This window comes from Centruroides sculpturatus, unplaced genomic scaffold (assembly GCF_000671375.1).
Source record: "Centruroides sculpturatus isolate CEXI.00-Female unplaced genomic scaffold, Cexi_2.0 scaffold66, whole genome shotgun sequence".
Classification (NCBI taxonomy): Eukaryota; Metazoa; Arthropoda; class Arachnida; order Scorpiones; family Buthidae; genus Centruroides; species Centruroides sculpturatus.
The window spans coordinates 1,251,121-1,267,864 of NW_019384408.1; the positions used below are offsets into that span (position 1 = coordinate 1,251,121).

Sequence of the window (16,744 nt, forward strand, 5' to 3'; positions counted from 1 at the left end):
CTTAAAATTGATCCGAGAAAGACAAGAAATATTAGTGATGTAAATATTATATGGATTTTCAAAAGGAAAAATGTGCGAGACCAATCTCAGAACTGCAAACAAACTGATATTGAAAGCTTCGATCTATTTGCAGATGTATTGAAGTTATCAACATCGTTATTTTATGTAAGGTCAGCCTGAACATGATTATGCACATACAAAGATGCACAAATGCACATGAACACCATCTTCAGCATCTTATGATTAGGTGCCCTTTGCATATTTTCAGCGAGTCGGGCTAATTTTTCATGGAACATCCTGTAGTTTAGGTATTGCCTGGATTTGATTCTTAAAATAAAATAATTTTAAATATGATTTAAAATATTTATTTAACTTATGTTAAATATATTTTTCCTATTACACCTACTTTAATTTTATTTCTTATTTAACAAATTTTATTATTAATATTTTTGCAAATATATAGTGGTACCTCGGTATACGTCTGCTTTAGAATACGTCCAATTCGGAATATGTCCTGTTTGGACATAACAAATTTTGCTTGGTATATGACTTTTGTTTGGTATATGACTTAATTCAATTATATGCACCATCTATGAACAAGTAGCACTATCGGTGTATTAGACCAGACTAGACATTCGTGGTGCCACAGTTTATAACTTTGTTAAATTTCTTCTAATTTTAATTTGTAAGTAAAATGTTATTATTTTTATTAATCATAAACTGCAAAAAGGCAACAGAAAAATAAAAAAAATGACTAAAATCGCAATGGAACTGAAAAAAGATTGTTGAGAAATATGAAGGTGGCACGCATGTTTAAGATTTAACTGTTGCATACTGTATTCCGAGAACGACGATATTGACAATCATGAAAAATAGAGATTATTAAATCTGCTAACATTGTGAAAGGGGTTAAATCAATTTCTAAACACAGATCAAAGACAGTAGATCATGCTGAGAAATTGCTTTTGCTTTGGATAACTGAAAAACAGTGTGCTGGCGACAGCGTATCGGAAGCAATTATTTGCGAGAAAGCTAAAAAGATACATGCTGATCTCATAAAAAATCAAGCAGGAACTAGCCAGGAAAGTGAGGCGTTTAAAGCCAGCCATTTTTTTTACATAAGAATGGATTAATCATTTTTACATTACTTTTTATGGGAAAGGTTGGTTTGGTATACATCCTATTCAGTATAAGTCCAAACACCAGGAACGGATTAAGGTCGTATACCAAGGTTCCACTGTACTTTAAAATTTATGTTTATTTTTAAACTGGTAATTGTTCTGTAAAAAAACTCTCTTGAATCATTACTAGATTCATAAATCTCTCCTCAGAAGTTGGGATCAGTGAAAGTAAATCTCAAAGTAATGAAGACCAGAGAATGATTCTTTGCTCATTATATTTAACTTATATCAGTTTTATTCCCAACTAATTGTCCCTCCATTTTATATTTCTTTCAACAACTTTTTATTGTATTAAAGTAATAAAAGTTGAAAAGAAAATATATTAAAAAATTTTGGATTTATTATTTTGGATTTATTATTAAATTTTGGATTTTGAAATAATATATACTTCATGCAGCAATTATTACATCTAAATGAAAATGTTCTTACCTATTATTTTATAACCGTAATTTGATAACAGTCCTGCCATGTATTCACTGTCAGAATTATTGTGAGCACATCCCCATGTTTTAACATAAATCTTTTGAGTACCTATATAAAAAATTAAATAATTTTATGATATATGATCAATTGGGCATTCATTAAATAAGTAATAAACATACTGTATGCTGAAGTAAATTATAAAATATTTACAAAAACCAAAACTCCAGCTCATAAAACAAAACAGTGAAGGAAAACAAATGTTTTCAATGCTTTGAGCAACCATTTTCTGGTTAAAAGAATGGATTCAAAACAGAACATAAAATGGAATGTTAAAATTTAAAATATAAAAAGAACGTCTGATTGGAAGTTGGCAGTTACGTGGATACATCGGAATGTAAAAAGGAGTATTAAATTTTAAATAATGTTCTCAAAGCTGGGGATAGCATGTTGTCTTTGTAGTTGATGGTTGTGTTGTTTCTGCTGGCCTTGTAAATTTCTAGCATTTCAAGGTACTTAAGATGTGAAGTCTCCTATGTATGATGAATAAGACTTGCATTGTTGATGTTCTCTTGCATGTCTTTGTCCAAGGTATATGTGACTAATGCTGTAGTAGTTTGCTTTTTATTAATCATATTATTAAGATGTTCCTGTAAACATTTTTTTATACACGTACCCTCAATATACTGTAGATGCTGACCATCTCTATTGTCCTGAAGGGGTGTAGAGTATATTCTCAAAAGATACAACTTATTGTAAAGGTCCCGATGTTTCAAAAAAAGTGTAGATGGTGGCATTTCTTCTATAGGTGAAGGAAAGTGCTGCTTCCTGCTACTTTGCAGTATATAGTCATCAGGATCTTGTTATACTGTACAGTACAATCTTGAATTTACAATCTGCCATTCTTGTATTTTGATCTTTCTTCACACACTTTTTTATTAAACTTTTTACTAATTGAGATAGATACCCATGTTGAATAGCCAGCTGAGTTATGTACTGCAATTCCTGAGTTCTTTCTTTGATAGTAGAAGAGTACATGAATACTCTTTTCACCAAGGCTCTGAATGCTACTACCTTGTATTGGAGGGAATCATATGAAGAGGACAAGATGAAAATTGGATTGTAAGTGAGTTTGCAGACACTGATGTGTAAATACTGCCATCCTGTACATATAAATTGATATCTAAAAAATGGGTGACAGAAGTACTGTAGGCCTATGTTGCTGTTCCAGGCATAAGTGGCAGCCAAAAGGATTATTGTTGAAAGAAATTACAAAAATATCGATGTTTGGTTTACAATGACTAATAATTAGTAGGTCAACAATATACCTAGAACATAGGGTGATGTCATGTTCCTAGGACCTGCTTTTCCAGTTTCATAAGGATTAACTCACAAAGTGCACCTGAAAGGGGACTAGTAGTGCCTATAGGAAGCAGAAAATATTCCAAAAGAACAATTACATTACTGGGAGGCACTATAGTATGTTTAATATTTATTGTTTTTGGCTATTTTACACACCTAGATATAAACTAGAAAGGCTCAAAAGTACTTATTAAAGTAACTTACAAAGGTACATCAAATTTCAAAAAATAGGAAAATAAGCTTTATTTGTAATACAGGAGAGCCTCAATAACCCGGCACTCCGGATAACTCGGCCACACCCTGGCAGGGCAAAAAAATCCTTAGTTAATTAATTTTAATTATAGACAGCTTTATGCTTCATAAAGTATTTTTCTATGGTCTGTTTATCAGGTAAATTACTGTACACAGTGTATTCATTAATTTTCATTTTCATGTAGTAAAGGCTCTATGCCTTCATAAAGGACGTACTTTTCCTTTGTTTAAGGGTATTTGGGCAGTTTATTCTCTGTTATATTCTCAAGTAAACAATACANGTAAATTACTGTACACAGTGTATTCATTAATTTTCATTTTCATATAGTAAAGGCTCTATGCCTTCATAAAGGTCGTACTTTTCCTTTGTTTAAGGGTATTTGGGCAGTTTATTCTCTGTTGTATTCTGAAGCAAACAATACATACAAGTACAGTACAATATTTTCTGAGGAAACACGCATACTTATCCTTTTTTAACCCCATTCCCGATAACCCGGCATTTTCACAAACTCGCCCACCCTTTGGTCCATATTAGGCCGAGTTTTCGAGGCTCTACTGTACTGCACATGTCACTTATCATATTTGTGGATATTGTTATTAGTATTATATCATCATCAAAATCAACACATACCAAAACATATAAATTAAATCAAATAAAAAATGACACACTTAAACTATATACTGGAATTATATAATCAACTAACTGACATCTAAATGCAAATTCCAGCAAATAAATAAAATTTAAATGTTCAAATATTTTTGGCCATCTTTTAGAGGCCCTCATCAAGAATGAATACACAAAAAATGTGTATGTTGTTTTGTGCATTCATTCCTGACGAGAGCCTCTAAAAGATGGCTGAAAACATCTGAACATTTAAATTTATTTATTATGTGCTGGAATTTGCAGTTAGATGTCAGTTAGCTGAACATATAAATTAGTTATATATGTTAGTTTTGTAATCAGAGTTTCACTTACAATCATCATAATGTTTCCAGTGTAAGTTTGAATTTACTTAGACAATTAATAATGGTCAATTGACAAAACAGATAAATGTTATAAACCATGTTGTTCCAATAAAAACATTTGTACAACAATCTGGATAATTTAATTTAAATTGATTATATCATATATTAATTCTTAATATGTTAAATGTATTAATCCTGCAATCAATCCATATATCGTACTGTAGTTTAAATCTTGACTTCTGACACTTCTTACTTTATGTATAAGTTAGTTGTTTGATGTTGTCAAAGACTGATCTTCATTAATTAAAGTACAATTCTGTGGTGTACCTCTTAGCATAATGAAAAAAAAAAAAGTGCAAAGATAAGCTTGAAATTTTAGAATGCAATGATAAGTTGTCAAAAATGAGTCAATGCAATGCAATGCTGCTGCACAGTTAAAAATTTCACAACTAGTTTTATTTAAGATTTTGAAAAACATAATGAATATTAAAATGTCAGTAAAAAATGAACATAATTTGCAAGAGAAACTGAACTGGAAAAGATAATGAAGTTAAATTAGCTTTGAAGCTTTGGTTTAGTAATGTTTGTGAAAAAATATACCCATTAATAGGTCGCTAATGACCACAAAACAAAACTATTTACTATGCAGTGAATATTTATTATTCTAACATTTTTAGCTTCTTAATTGATCTTCAGATGATATTTGAAATTTACAATTTAAAAAGAACAAAGCTGCTTCTTATTCTATAATGGTTACAATCTTCCAATTTTGGAATAAAACAAATTTGAAAAATGCATGTGTCAGATTTATACATGTTGAATGGAACACTGCAAAAAGTGACAAAAACAAAAAAAAAAACAAACTATATAAAAATACACAAATTCGCTGCATACCGTGTTTCCCTGAAAATAAGACAGTGTCTTATATTAATCTTTGCTCCGAAAAATGCACTAGGTCTTATTTTCAGGGAATTTCTTTATTTTTTCCAGGAAGAAGAATTCACATTTATTATTGAACAAAAAAATTTCCAAGTCGAACTTAGACAAGAGTGATGTATGTCCGGTGTGTTGAACTGTCGCCTTTTTATAGCGTCAACATCGGACTTGATGACCAATTAGTGCTTACTGAACCGTAGCACTATGCAAATGTCATGTGGCGTGATTCCCAGCCGACCAATTAGCCATCACCAGCTGTAACGTTATGCAAATCTGTGATTCCCAAGCCATAGTCTTATGCAAATCATGCTGTGTGGCGTAATTGTCTGCTGACCAATCAGTGGCTGTACTTTCAAAAAGCCAACGACCACTTTCAACCATCTGTCGATGACCGTTACCACTAAAAAAAACTTCGCTAGGTCTTACTTTCGGGGGAGGTCTTATATTTCGCAATTCAGCAAAATCTGTGCTAGGTCTTATTTTCTGCGGATGTCTTATTTTCGGGGAAACATGGTAGTAATGGTTTTGTTTTGTAATTAATACTGGTGTAGCTACAGAAGTCATTAATGTATCATAAAGCAAAAGAATTAGCTAAAAATATGGAAAAGAAAAATTTTATTGCAATTAATGAATAGTTAAGCTAGTGAATAAAATGAAAGAACATTGTGAATAGATGCACTCTTGGCAAGGAAAAAGTTTTGATTCTGTATCAGCTGAGTTGTAGATAATGACAGAATGCCAAATATTCACTCAGGAATATCTACACTGCAGATAAAACAATAGTCTATTAGTATTTTAAATATGATCATACTTATATATTTAAACATGAAAATGCTAAAGGATTTAAATCACTGAAGAAATGTATTACTGTTCTTTGCTTTGTTAATACGAAAGACCAGAAACTACTAGTAATTATAAAAAGTAAAAATCCTAGATGTTTATGTGACCAGAAGATTGGCACTTCTTTAGTGCCTTGTCAGGACTGACACCACTGTGCCTTCTAGAATACACACAGAAACCTTAACGGCCGCAAATTGGAATTTGTGCGAGCGGTTACGTGCGTGGGCAATCGAATTCAGGACGGAGAAGGATTGAGAGACGGATTGGAAGTGAATCATATGGATACAAGGTTAACAATTAAAATAACTAATTTAATTCAACAAAAAAGAGAATACATAGTTCTATGCTATCGAATAACAGTTAAGAGAGAGAGAGAGAGTTTACAAGAAACCACAAGTTTGTATATATACCTTTAATGCACTTAATAGTGCAGATTCCAGATCTTTCTGACTTGTTCGGACATTTGTCAGTTGTTGTCGGTCAGTCGTTCAGTCAGTTGGAGTGGTTGGAGAGGCATTAATTTTTCTTTTTCCTAGGACAGCAGTCAAACCAAGGAAAATGGAAGGATAAAATAATCCAGGAAGTTTGAAGGTGTCCACCAACACAGAGTATGAAATCCTGGATACGATACCTCTTGGGTTTTTCAGGGCACTTGATTGATGCACTCGCAAACTCTTGATACCCCTTGATCTTGAGCACTCGTTTTTATACCCCCAAATCACATTATCCTTTTTTCACCAATCAGGAATTTTTGCTATTAGTTCCCAGTGACACATTCAACAAGTCCCTGGGAAAGGAAACAACTCTGGGGAGAGAGATGAGATCATTCTCCAGTAATAAAAATGGGAAAAATTTTTCGAAATACGAAAAACAAATTTTCTCTCAAAATTCATCAGGTCCAGTCTGTCACAATTACTTTTACTAATAAATTATTATTCAATACACACACCTAGATGACAACTGACATTTTTTAACAACTGGTTAGTTAAACGGAATATAAATCAAAGACAAAAGATCATTTTGTTGGTAGACAATTGTATAGAACATTCATGTGTTAAAATGTGCTATTAAAATTATTAAAATAATAATCCTTCCTACAAATACATCACTGATTCCACTATGTGACCAAGGAAGGAATCATATCTAATTTAAAGGCATACTACAGAAGTAAAATATATGCAAAAATTTTAGAATTGGATGATAGTCAAAGAAGAACTAATATGACTTCTATTGCTAAAAGAAATTCCTATTTAACATGCTGCATGTTTTGGCAAAATTATGGGATCAGGCAAGAGAATTATTTTTAAAAGGATGGTTTTTTAAAATTTAGACACAGAAATCTGAAAATGAAGTTGTGTCTGTTGAAGAGGTGATCATAAATAACACTACAGAAGATATGCCAAAAGAAAAGTTTAAAAATTAGTTAGCAATTGACAAGGAATTTCTAGTGTCTGCTATGCTATCATCATCAGAAATATGCCAAATTGAAGAAGGCTCTGGAGAATCATCTGATGAAACTGAAGAAATTCAAGATAAAGATAGTATAGATCCTCCAATAAATAATTAAATGTGAAAAGCTCTGCAAACACTTTGTCCTGGTATCACAGTAGAGATGTGTCTCACTTCAAAAAGCATTATGAATATGAGCATTTTATTAATGAAATATTGTGAAAATATAGTCAGCAATTCTTAGTTCTTGACTGCTTACTGTTCACTCAATTCATTGCATTTCCTTCGGAATTAGCACAAGGTTACTGCTGCCGTTATAGTCAACAAATAACACTGGACAAACCACTTGAGTAATTATTATAATTAACAAAGTTTTAGGTTAATAATTAAGTTTATTTTTAGACGTTTTAAATTGTTTCAACATATTTTTAAGTTATCTAATTCAATAAAACTAGACTTTTCATTAATTATGGTCTAATTACTTTCACTGCATAATGTTACCACTCTGTTACTGTTAACACTCAGCATAGGCTAGTACCAAAGTGATTACAATAAACAGCACAAACTGTATTAAGAAATTTAGAATCTTGTTAATACATTTAGTATGTAATTAAATGAAATATATATTAGATTCCATTTATTGTAATCATATTTTGATAGACATCAGTTTAACATTATCAATTAACATATCCCAAAAAATAAGTTCAAATATACTTATAAAACTTTTATTATAATCAGAATTTCAGTTATAACTATCATTTTTTTCAAGTAACTAAGCATTCTAAACTGTCTTTTTGTGCTATCAGCTTCAAATGTGGTTAATAAAATGCAATCTATTTTAACTGTTAATTTCTAAACATTAATCATTATTTGTTTTGCAATATAATAGTTTAATTAATTTAAATTCTGATATTTCTAATTTCAATTAATATGTTAGAAACAATACTAGATAAATTGCATACTAATTAATAATAATTAATAAACCTTCAAGTTATACATTTAAAATTTTTTAATATGTTTTTGAAGTCAGAGTGAATAAGACCAGAATTTCCACTAATTACATCCTTATTTATTTACTCTATGTTATCATTTGTTATTGTTATCAGTGTAGGTAAATCCAGAAACTGTATTTTTATAAACAGTAAAATCTGCTTATTGCTCATTCTCTGGACTAACTTCTACATTCAATAAAATGAAAAATCCTAAAATAAACTGCTTCAAAGTTTCCAACAAATTTTGAGAAGATTCTGTGTTATATTGAAGTATATGATATGCAATTCAAATATGACTTTTACATATACCTGACTGGAGAGGAGTATGTTGATCTAGTTTTGTTTTAATATTTATATACGTGGGGGACCCCCAAAAAAAACAATCCAGATTTTTTTGTATAAAAACTTTATTTATTAATTTTTTACAAAATTTCTTCAGTCACCTTCAAAGTACTCTGCTCTCCATTAGATGCGATGCACTTGTCAAGTCTTTTTCCCCACTGTTTGAAGCATCTCTGGAACTCTTCAACCTTGATATCATCCAGTGCCCTTAGCAAAGCTGTTTTTATCGCCTGCACATCATCAAAACGCTTCCCTTTTAGATTTTTCTTCATTCTCAGAAACAGAAAAAAGTCACACGGGGCTAAGTCTGGTGAATACGGAGGGTGAGGAATGACTATTTGGCCCGAGAGGCCAAATAGTGGGTCACTCGTAAGGCCATGTGTGCAGGGGCGTTGTCGTAATGAAAGAACCAGTCATCTGCTTGCCAAAGTTCCAGGCGTTTCCTTTGCACATCCTCTTGCAGACATCTTAACACTTTTTTGGCAAATTTTTTCAACGTTTTCATCGTTTTGAGATGTTGAAGGACGCTCAGAACTTTGCAGGCAGAACAAAATAACAGTAAGAGAAACACAACACTACGCTCAAACGTAAACCTACAAACTGATGCCGTTTGCACAGCTATTTCGTAAAGGTCTCTACTAACCCCATGTAACGGGAGAACTCTCTACTACATCTATGAATGGCAGCGCACTCTCAGTTCTGTTTTTTTTGGGCCCACCTCGAATACTATATTAAAAAGGAGTATCTCAATGAAATTTTTTTTCAAATATTGTTTAAAAGCATCAAATTCTTTTGTTTTGCTGGAAAATCTGCAACATAAATGATTCTATTGATTATAAAAAAGAAGGAAGTCTGTGATCATAATCAATCCCTTTCAAGGAAGTCCATAATGAAGATACATCAAAAGAAAAGTTTAAAAATTGAAAGTTGAATCTTTTGGACCAAAAGTTGGTTCAGAATCTGAAAGATGTATTTGATGATACAGCAGAGTTTCTTGCCAGAATAAAATTGCAATGTTAATGTTGGGAAGCAGACAGGACATCAAAGAATTCAGAAAAAATTAGATCTAGAAGAGGAGGAAGATTTAAGAGAAGGAAAATCTCAATGAAAAGTAATTCTTTCTATTAATTATTTTATATTTTTTGGTACTTTAACAGGAAACAACTTATATTGAAAATATTCATATAAAACTATTTAAAATAGCTTTTTAAATAGAATGTTTATATTTTTAAAATTCTTTACAGAAATTATGAAATATTAAAAAAATGAAATAATTTTTTAATTGTTTAAAACTGAAATAAAATACAGTGGGTAATTGGTTAACGAACATAATCTGTTCCAAGACTTTGTTTGTTATCTGAATAGTTCGTTAACCAATTATCGATTTACCATAGGTTTTTATGGGAATTTGATTAATTCATTCCAGAGACTCCAAAAAATAAAAAATATATATTTTTTATTTAAAATATAAAAATATAATATCCAAAAAATATATATTTTTTATTTTTTGGATATTTTATTTTTATATTTTTTATTTATTACGTTTATTTATATGTAATAGTAAAAATACATATATATGCAGTCTTGCCTTTTTATTAGTCATGTTTTTTCAGTTTGTGGGGGTTAAGAATCTATCCAATGTCAATTGCTTTTCTCTCTTCTTCAAGATTTTTCAGAAGTAATTAATAGCATTGTAATTGTAGATATCCCTAAGCCTAATAACCTCAACCCGGTTTGGATGTCATTCTAAGACCATCACACTTCTTCAAAAAAATGTTTAATAGCAGATATTGACATTAATTCTCTTTTTCAGAAGAAAACATATCTCGCCGCGTTTCTTGGTGTTCTTCTGTCATCAAATCAGTTTCCATTACAAGCTCTTAAATGTTTTTTATTTCTGAGATATGATTTTTGTTACTCCTTAAGCTGCTTGAGTCTTCTCGATAATACAGTATCTTGCTTAGATAAGATTGAACTGCAGCCTACTGTAGACCTGTTCAAGCCCAGCAACAACAAACATCAGACATCTACCTACTCTCTACCTGTGATATTATACTCTCACCTTTTGAAAATATAAACCGACGCAAAACTTAATGAGTGCCCGCCCGACAGTCTCGCAAATACTATAAAAGAATTGTTTCTGTCAGAAAAATAAAAAGCTGGAATTACAAGAGAGAGTTTCAAAGTTTGGAGGAATACTCAGTATAAACCAGGTTGAGTGTCAATGGCAACGTCTCCCACAGTACAAAAAGTTTCGAACTGTTGTCTGAAGACAAGGGAAAATGAATCGGTATTCATTATTTTACATCGCTTCTTCTTGTGTTCGTTCTATAAGATGTTCGTTATCCAATCATGTGTTTGTTGTCCAAACATAAAAATCTTTCACGAAAGTGCTTGTTATCCGATTTGTTCATTAACCGATCACAAACTGTATATTAAAAATAAATGATCATTTTAAAATATCAAATATAAAATTAGTTACCAGGTATAATGCTATCGGCCAAAATTTTATCTTCTGTCTTACAATATCCATTTGTCTTCTTGCCACGGACAACCAGTTTGGATGACTTTGACCTGTTTATTGTTTCAGAACTCTGCACCAGATCTTCTATATCATCTATTACAGTACTGCCTATTTCTGGCATGACAATCTCTAAAACACTAAAAAGAATCATTTTAATAACAATTTACATAATGCAAAGTATTAAATTACTCTTATGTAGCTTATTAAAAATTTAAAAAATTAATCAAGTATAAACTAAAATATTTTCCATACAGATCTATAAATTTATAAGTTATGATTATTAAAAAATTCAGAATAAGAGTTAGGAATTAACTTATAAATGAAAAACATTATAAGATTATCAGCACAAAACCTTTCTCACTAATTTCTAGCCTTATTAACTGGAGTACAAACGTTTCGGCCTTCTTAATAGGTCTTCCTCGGGTACACTGCGGAGCGTCAGTTAGAAGTTTAAATGCTGCCAATGTTTACCCAGGTATCGTCTTACCAGTGACGTCATCGTCGATGATAGGTATACGATCGTAACCCCCTTCCCATCCCCTTCTAATCATAACCCCCTTCCCATCCACGGTCGTTCGCACGCCCCTTCTTACTGTAGCGTTGAATATTTACGGCCTCAACTATGACGTCACTCCCCACTAACCCCCTGTTGTGATTGTGCATCTCCTGTACGTAGCGCGCTTACTCTAAAATCTTTTCCCCAACTTTAGCAAGTATCCTATCTGCACACCTCCCTTCTTTACCAAAAGTATGTATTTTTCGCCCTCGGTATCGTATACCTATCATCGACGATGACGTCACTGGTAAGACGATACCTGGGTAAACATTGGCAGCATTTAAACTTCTTCTAACCGACGCTCCGCAGTGTACCCGAGGAAGGCCTATTAAGAAGGCCGAAAACATTTGTACTCCAGTTAATAAGGCTAGAAATTAGTGAGAAAGGTTTTGTGCTGATAATCTTAGAAATAGTTCTAGCTACATATGCATAGTAGAAAAACATTATACATAATGAACTATATCCATAGCTTCAATTATGCTTGGGTGGACTAGAATGTCATTATCCAATACAGACGGGGAATGAAAATTCTGCCTTAATTCATAGTACAGTAGAGCATCGACTATCCTACCCCCGATTAACCTTCACATCGGTTAACCGACCATTCTAGTCGGCAAATTTCAAATGTCCACTAGTGATGTGGCACTACAATATTTGGCTATGTCTTGGCTACTTTAATATTATTTTTTTTTAATTTTTTGCGTGTTTTATCTGGCAACATTGGCTCAACCATTGAAGGGCGGCCAGTATTTAAACAAAACTTAATTTTTCTAATTATGAGTGGTTGTTTGTTTTGTGAGCAATAAAATAATTTTAAAATAATTTTTAATACAATATAATAGCGACAATTATTATTTAAAAAAAATTTGTTAACATTGATGAAAATTCAATGCAAAGTTGGTTAATAGCAATATACTAATATACTAATTACATGGGATATACTAATATACTAATAATGTGTTTTTTTCATTCTTTTCGGTTATCCAACCAACCTGAGTCTCCAACTGAGTCGGATAATCGATGCTCTACTGTATTTGAAAAAATCCAAATCCTTGGTTACATTTGAATCAGAAGCCAGACCATTTGGATCCAATTCTTATCCTCACAGCTTAATGCCAGAGGAATTTAGATTTAAACCTGAATTTCTATTAACAATAGACTGAAAAATCTGGATATGAATTCCTCACTTTGACTTATGACCATACTATCACACAACACACAAAATTTAGGAAAAAAAAAAAAACAATCAGAAACTGAATAATAATATTAAAGGGAAAAAAATCCAGCAAAATGAAAAATATTTAATGATAAAAAAAATGTTTTCAATAAGTTTGAAAAAGAATGAAGGTGAATTGAATATAATAATTTTAAAAAAGAGTTGTCATCTGATTGATTGTTCTACATGTAGCATTTAATACTGGAGTGTTAACATCAACCGATCAGATAATAACTCTTCCTTTAAATTATGATGTTCAATTCACCTGCATTTTTTTAAAAAACATATTTAACCTGATGACGATAGCTAAAATTATCAAAAATGTCATAGGGGGTTTTTTAATAAAAAACTATTTTACATTTGATAGTGTTTTTTTTAATAGTAAATAGTTTAAAAAAGGGGAAAAACATATTGATGACTAGTTTAATTCTTTTATTTTACTAAAGTAAGTAATATTGCAAAAGAAAATACAGCAAGTATGTAATTCGACCTTGACCTATTGTTTACTGAGTCACAGGTACTTTAACCTGCAGGTGTCTTGACACCTGCTGTAAAAACATGTAATTAAATGAGCAGGTGTAATTACAGTGGATTGTAAAATAAATAGCCCCTCATCTTATGGCCTACAGTTAATGTTATTTCTCTCTAGGCCATCTGATGTCTAGTAGCCATTCATATATTTTTTTTTAACTTCACTCTACTGATTGTTATATAATTATCCTTCTATTTAAAATTATAATAAAATATTAAATATCCGATTTTTTTCATTGTGACCCATAAATAAACAAAATATCATATTACAGGTGGCAGTTAATATGTTAAACATTTTTCGTTTTTGATTTTTTTCATTTCTTTAAGAATGACAAATATACAAATTTGAAATTCAAAAAACATGGGACAATTATAAAATCACCAAAAACCCTAAAAAATATTTATAAAATATTGCTTTTGAAACAAAATGGAAGCATTAATCAATCAATTTTTTATTAAAAAGAAAAATTCACAGTAAATACTAATTTTTGAAACAGATAAATAAACCAAAGATAATGATTGTATCTTATTTTCTAAATTCTAAGAGCATTTTTTTAAATCTATTTTTATTATGTTGCCACTTACATTTGCAGGTCAACTCAACAATAAGAAGTCATTCTAACTTGACATGGCACCTTAAGCACTATTAATAGATATTTTTAGCTACCTATCTCAAGGGTCATATCAGTTCAAATCAGCATCACTAGCAACAAACTTTTAATTCCTTTTAACATTTAAAATATTTTAGACAAAATAAAATGCAAAATTAGAAGAAAAGTTATTTTAAATGAAGAGGAAAAAATAGATCTGCCAGATTTTACCTGCTTCACAACATTTATATTGTTTTGCTAACTTGCCATTTAACAAAACTAAATATAATTTAAAAATTCTTACCTGAAATATTAAAATACACTTAATATCACTATTTTATATCCAAAAATGGTCTACTGAAGAGTGAATTTTCTTAATATAAAGCCATTAGTTTAATTTAATTTTACCATTATTTTTAAAGAAAGTTTATGAATTCAATTTTCATTATTTATAACAGCAATTTTTTTCCGATGTATTGCCAGAATCAATATTTAAACAGGAATACAGGTAGTTGACTTACAACAGTGTAAGTCAACTACAGTAAGACCCCGCTTAACACTGATTCGATATAACGCGATCTGCTTGGAGTCTAAAAAAAGCTCCAAATTTACGGCAATTTAAATTATCATGGCATTTCATTTACAGTCGACCCCCCTATAACACTGTTGATAATTTCATTTTATGTGAATTCCATGTTGTACGAGTCACTTAGATTTTACAAATACATGAGCTGTTCACATCCCGGCACATGTATTTGTAAAATCTAAGTGACTCGTACAACATGAAATTCATATAACACGGAATTATGTACAGTGTTATAGAGGGGTCTACTGTATTTGTAAAATCTAAGTGACTCGTACAACATGAAATTCATATAAAACGGAATTATCAACAGTGTTATAGGGGGGTCGACTTGTATTTATGAACATGAAACAATCAGAGAAAGGTGGCAAAAAGGTGTACTTTCTTTATATATATGTTTGTTTGGTGCAATTTTGGAAAAAATATAACATCACAGATGCCATAGGCAATATCGGCTTTGCTTGGCAACAATTAACTGATAAATGCATGAACGAAGTGCGGAAGAAGTTATGACTGAAGGTATCCAAGAATTCTCAATGAGAAGAACCTATCGCTGTATTGTTAAGTTGACCAAACTCAACCTAATTGATATAGTAAATTTCCTCCCGTATAAGTATAGTTTAAAATATTTGGTGGCCCAAACTACCGCTAAGTACCCCTGCTCAGTAGTGCTATAATTTTTTTCAGGTTTCCGTAGTATTCAACTCACATAAGCAATTGGCATTTTCCCTCTATCATCTTCTTGCAATAAGATTGCACCTATAGCTTTTTGGACGCATCCATAGCTAAAATAAAAGGTTTAGAAAAGTCAGGAGACTTCAAAAGCAGAGCTGAAGTAACTATCTCCTTCAGTCTCTCAAAGCTACGTTCTTGCTCTTCTCCCCACTAGAATTTGGTGTAGCTTTTCAATAGGTTAGTTAAGGGTTTCGTGATATTTGCATAACATTTGATGTGTTGCCAGTAATATCTAGTTAGTCCTAAGAACAATTTAATATCGTGTTCATTTGTTGGCTTGGGGAAGTTCAATACACATTTTATTTTTTGAGATCTGGCCTCGTCTCTTCATCGGAAACATTGTGCCCCAAAAATTTTATTTGGTGTTGCATTTTTTTTTGGTTTTAATTTTAAGCCAGCCTTCACGAGGCATTTAAAGATTTGTTCTAATTGTGTCAGATGACTCTGGAAATCAGGACTAAAGATCAAGATATTGTCCATGTACACAAGACAAGTTTTTTCCCTTTAGGCAAAGGATAAAGTCAGCTGCTCGTTGTCAGGATGCCAGGGATCTGCAAAGGCCCATTGAAATTTGATTCCACTGATAGCAACCATCGAGACTGAAAAATGCCAATTTCTCCTTGTCTTGCAAGGCTAATTGTCAGAATCCAGACAGTATGTCATTGTCGAAAAGTATTTAGACTGTCCCATCAAACTGAGCCAATACTGGGTCATGAAATGATATTACCTTCTGCAGGAAAACTTGTAATACTCATATTACTGAAATATTCTCTAAGAACTAACTTGTAAAAACAATAGATCAATCTGTTAAGTACTGAAAAATTTTACTTTAACAACTTTATCATTATTTAGTAATAAAATTAAGATTATAGAATGAGTATATATAAAATTGATTTTTTTTTCCACATAAATTATTCAAAAAATAGAATTTCCACACCGGAATATTGTAAAATGCACGTACGTACCTATAAGCCTTTTACCGGTGTGCGTCTTAGAACAAACTATTATTGTATAGTTTGTTCTAAGACGGTAAAAGGCTTATAGATATTTTATTTAAGACTGTAGTCATAAAGCCATTGGTTGCAATGGTTTCAAAAATATTTCCTTATTTATTCAAACTTTCAGATTTATTGTCATACATAACAATAATTTATAAAATAGATAAATAATGAATGAATTTTGGCACAAACGGATCAATAAATAATTTTTAAAGAATTTCCTTTTGTGTATATACAAAATGAAATTGACAAAATCTTCTCACAAATGAAA

General features: G+C 31.2%; 1 protein-coding gene across 1 annotated transcript; it reads right to left on the reverse strand.

Annotated features, from left to right (window-relative positions):
• Positions 1-1,579: 1,579 nt before the first annotated feature.
• LOC111618938 (threonylcarbamoyladenosine tRNA methylthiotransferase-like) lies at positions 1,580-11,443 on the reverse strand. Its single transcript, XM_023360564.1, has 2 exons — positions 11,223-11,443; positions 1,580-1,712 (listed from the first exon to the last, which is right to left on the reverse strand). Exons 1-2 carry the CDS (start codon positions 11,413-11,415, stop codon positions 1,591-1,593), a joined length of 315 nt encoding a protein of 104 aa, XP_023216332.1. The 5' UTR covers positions 11,416-11,443; the 3' UTR covers positions 1,580-1,590.
• Positions 11,444-16,744: the final 5,301 nt, after the last annotated feature.

Bases quoted from the DNA above. Each gene is read 5' to 3' on its own strand.
- LOC111618938 (XM_023360564.1), bottom strand. From the start codon at position 11,415: ATGATTCTTTTTAGTGTTTTAGAGATTGTCATGCCAGAAATAGGCAGT. The intron at 1,713-11,222 runs GTAACTAATTTT...TTTTTTATATAG, and splicing joins GGCCGATAGCATTATACCTG to GTACTCAAAAGATTTATGTT.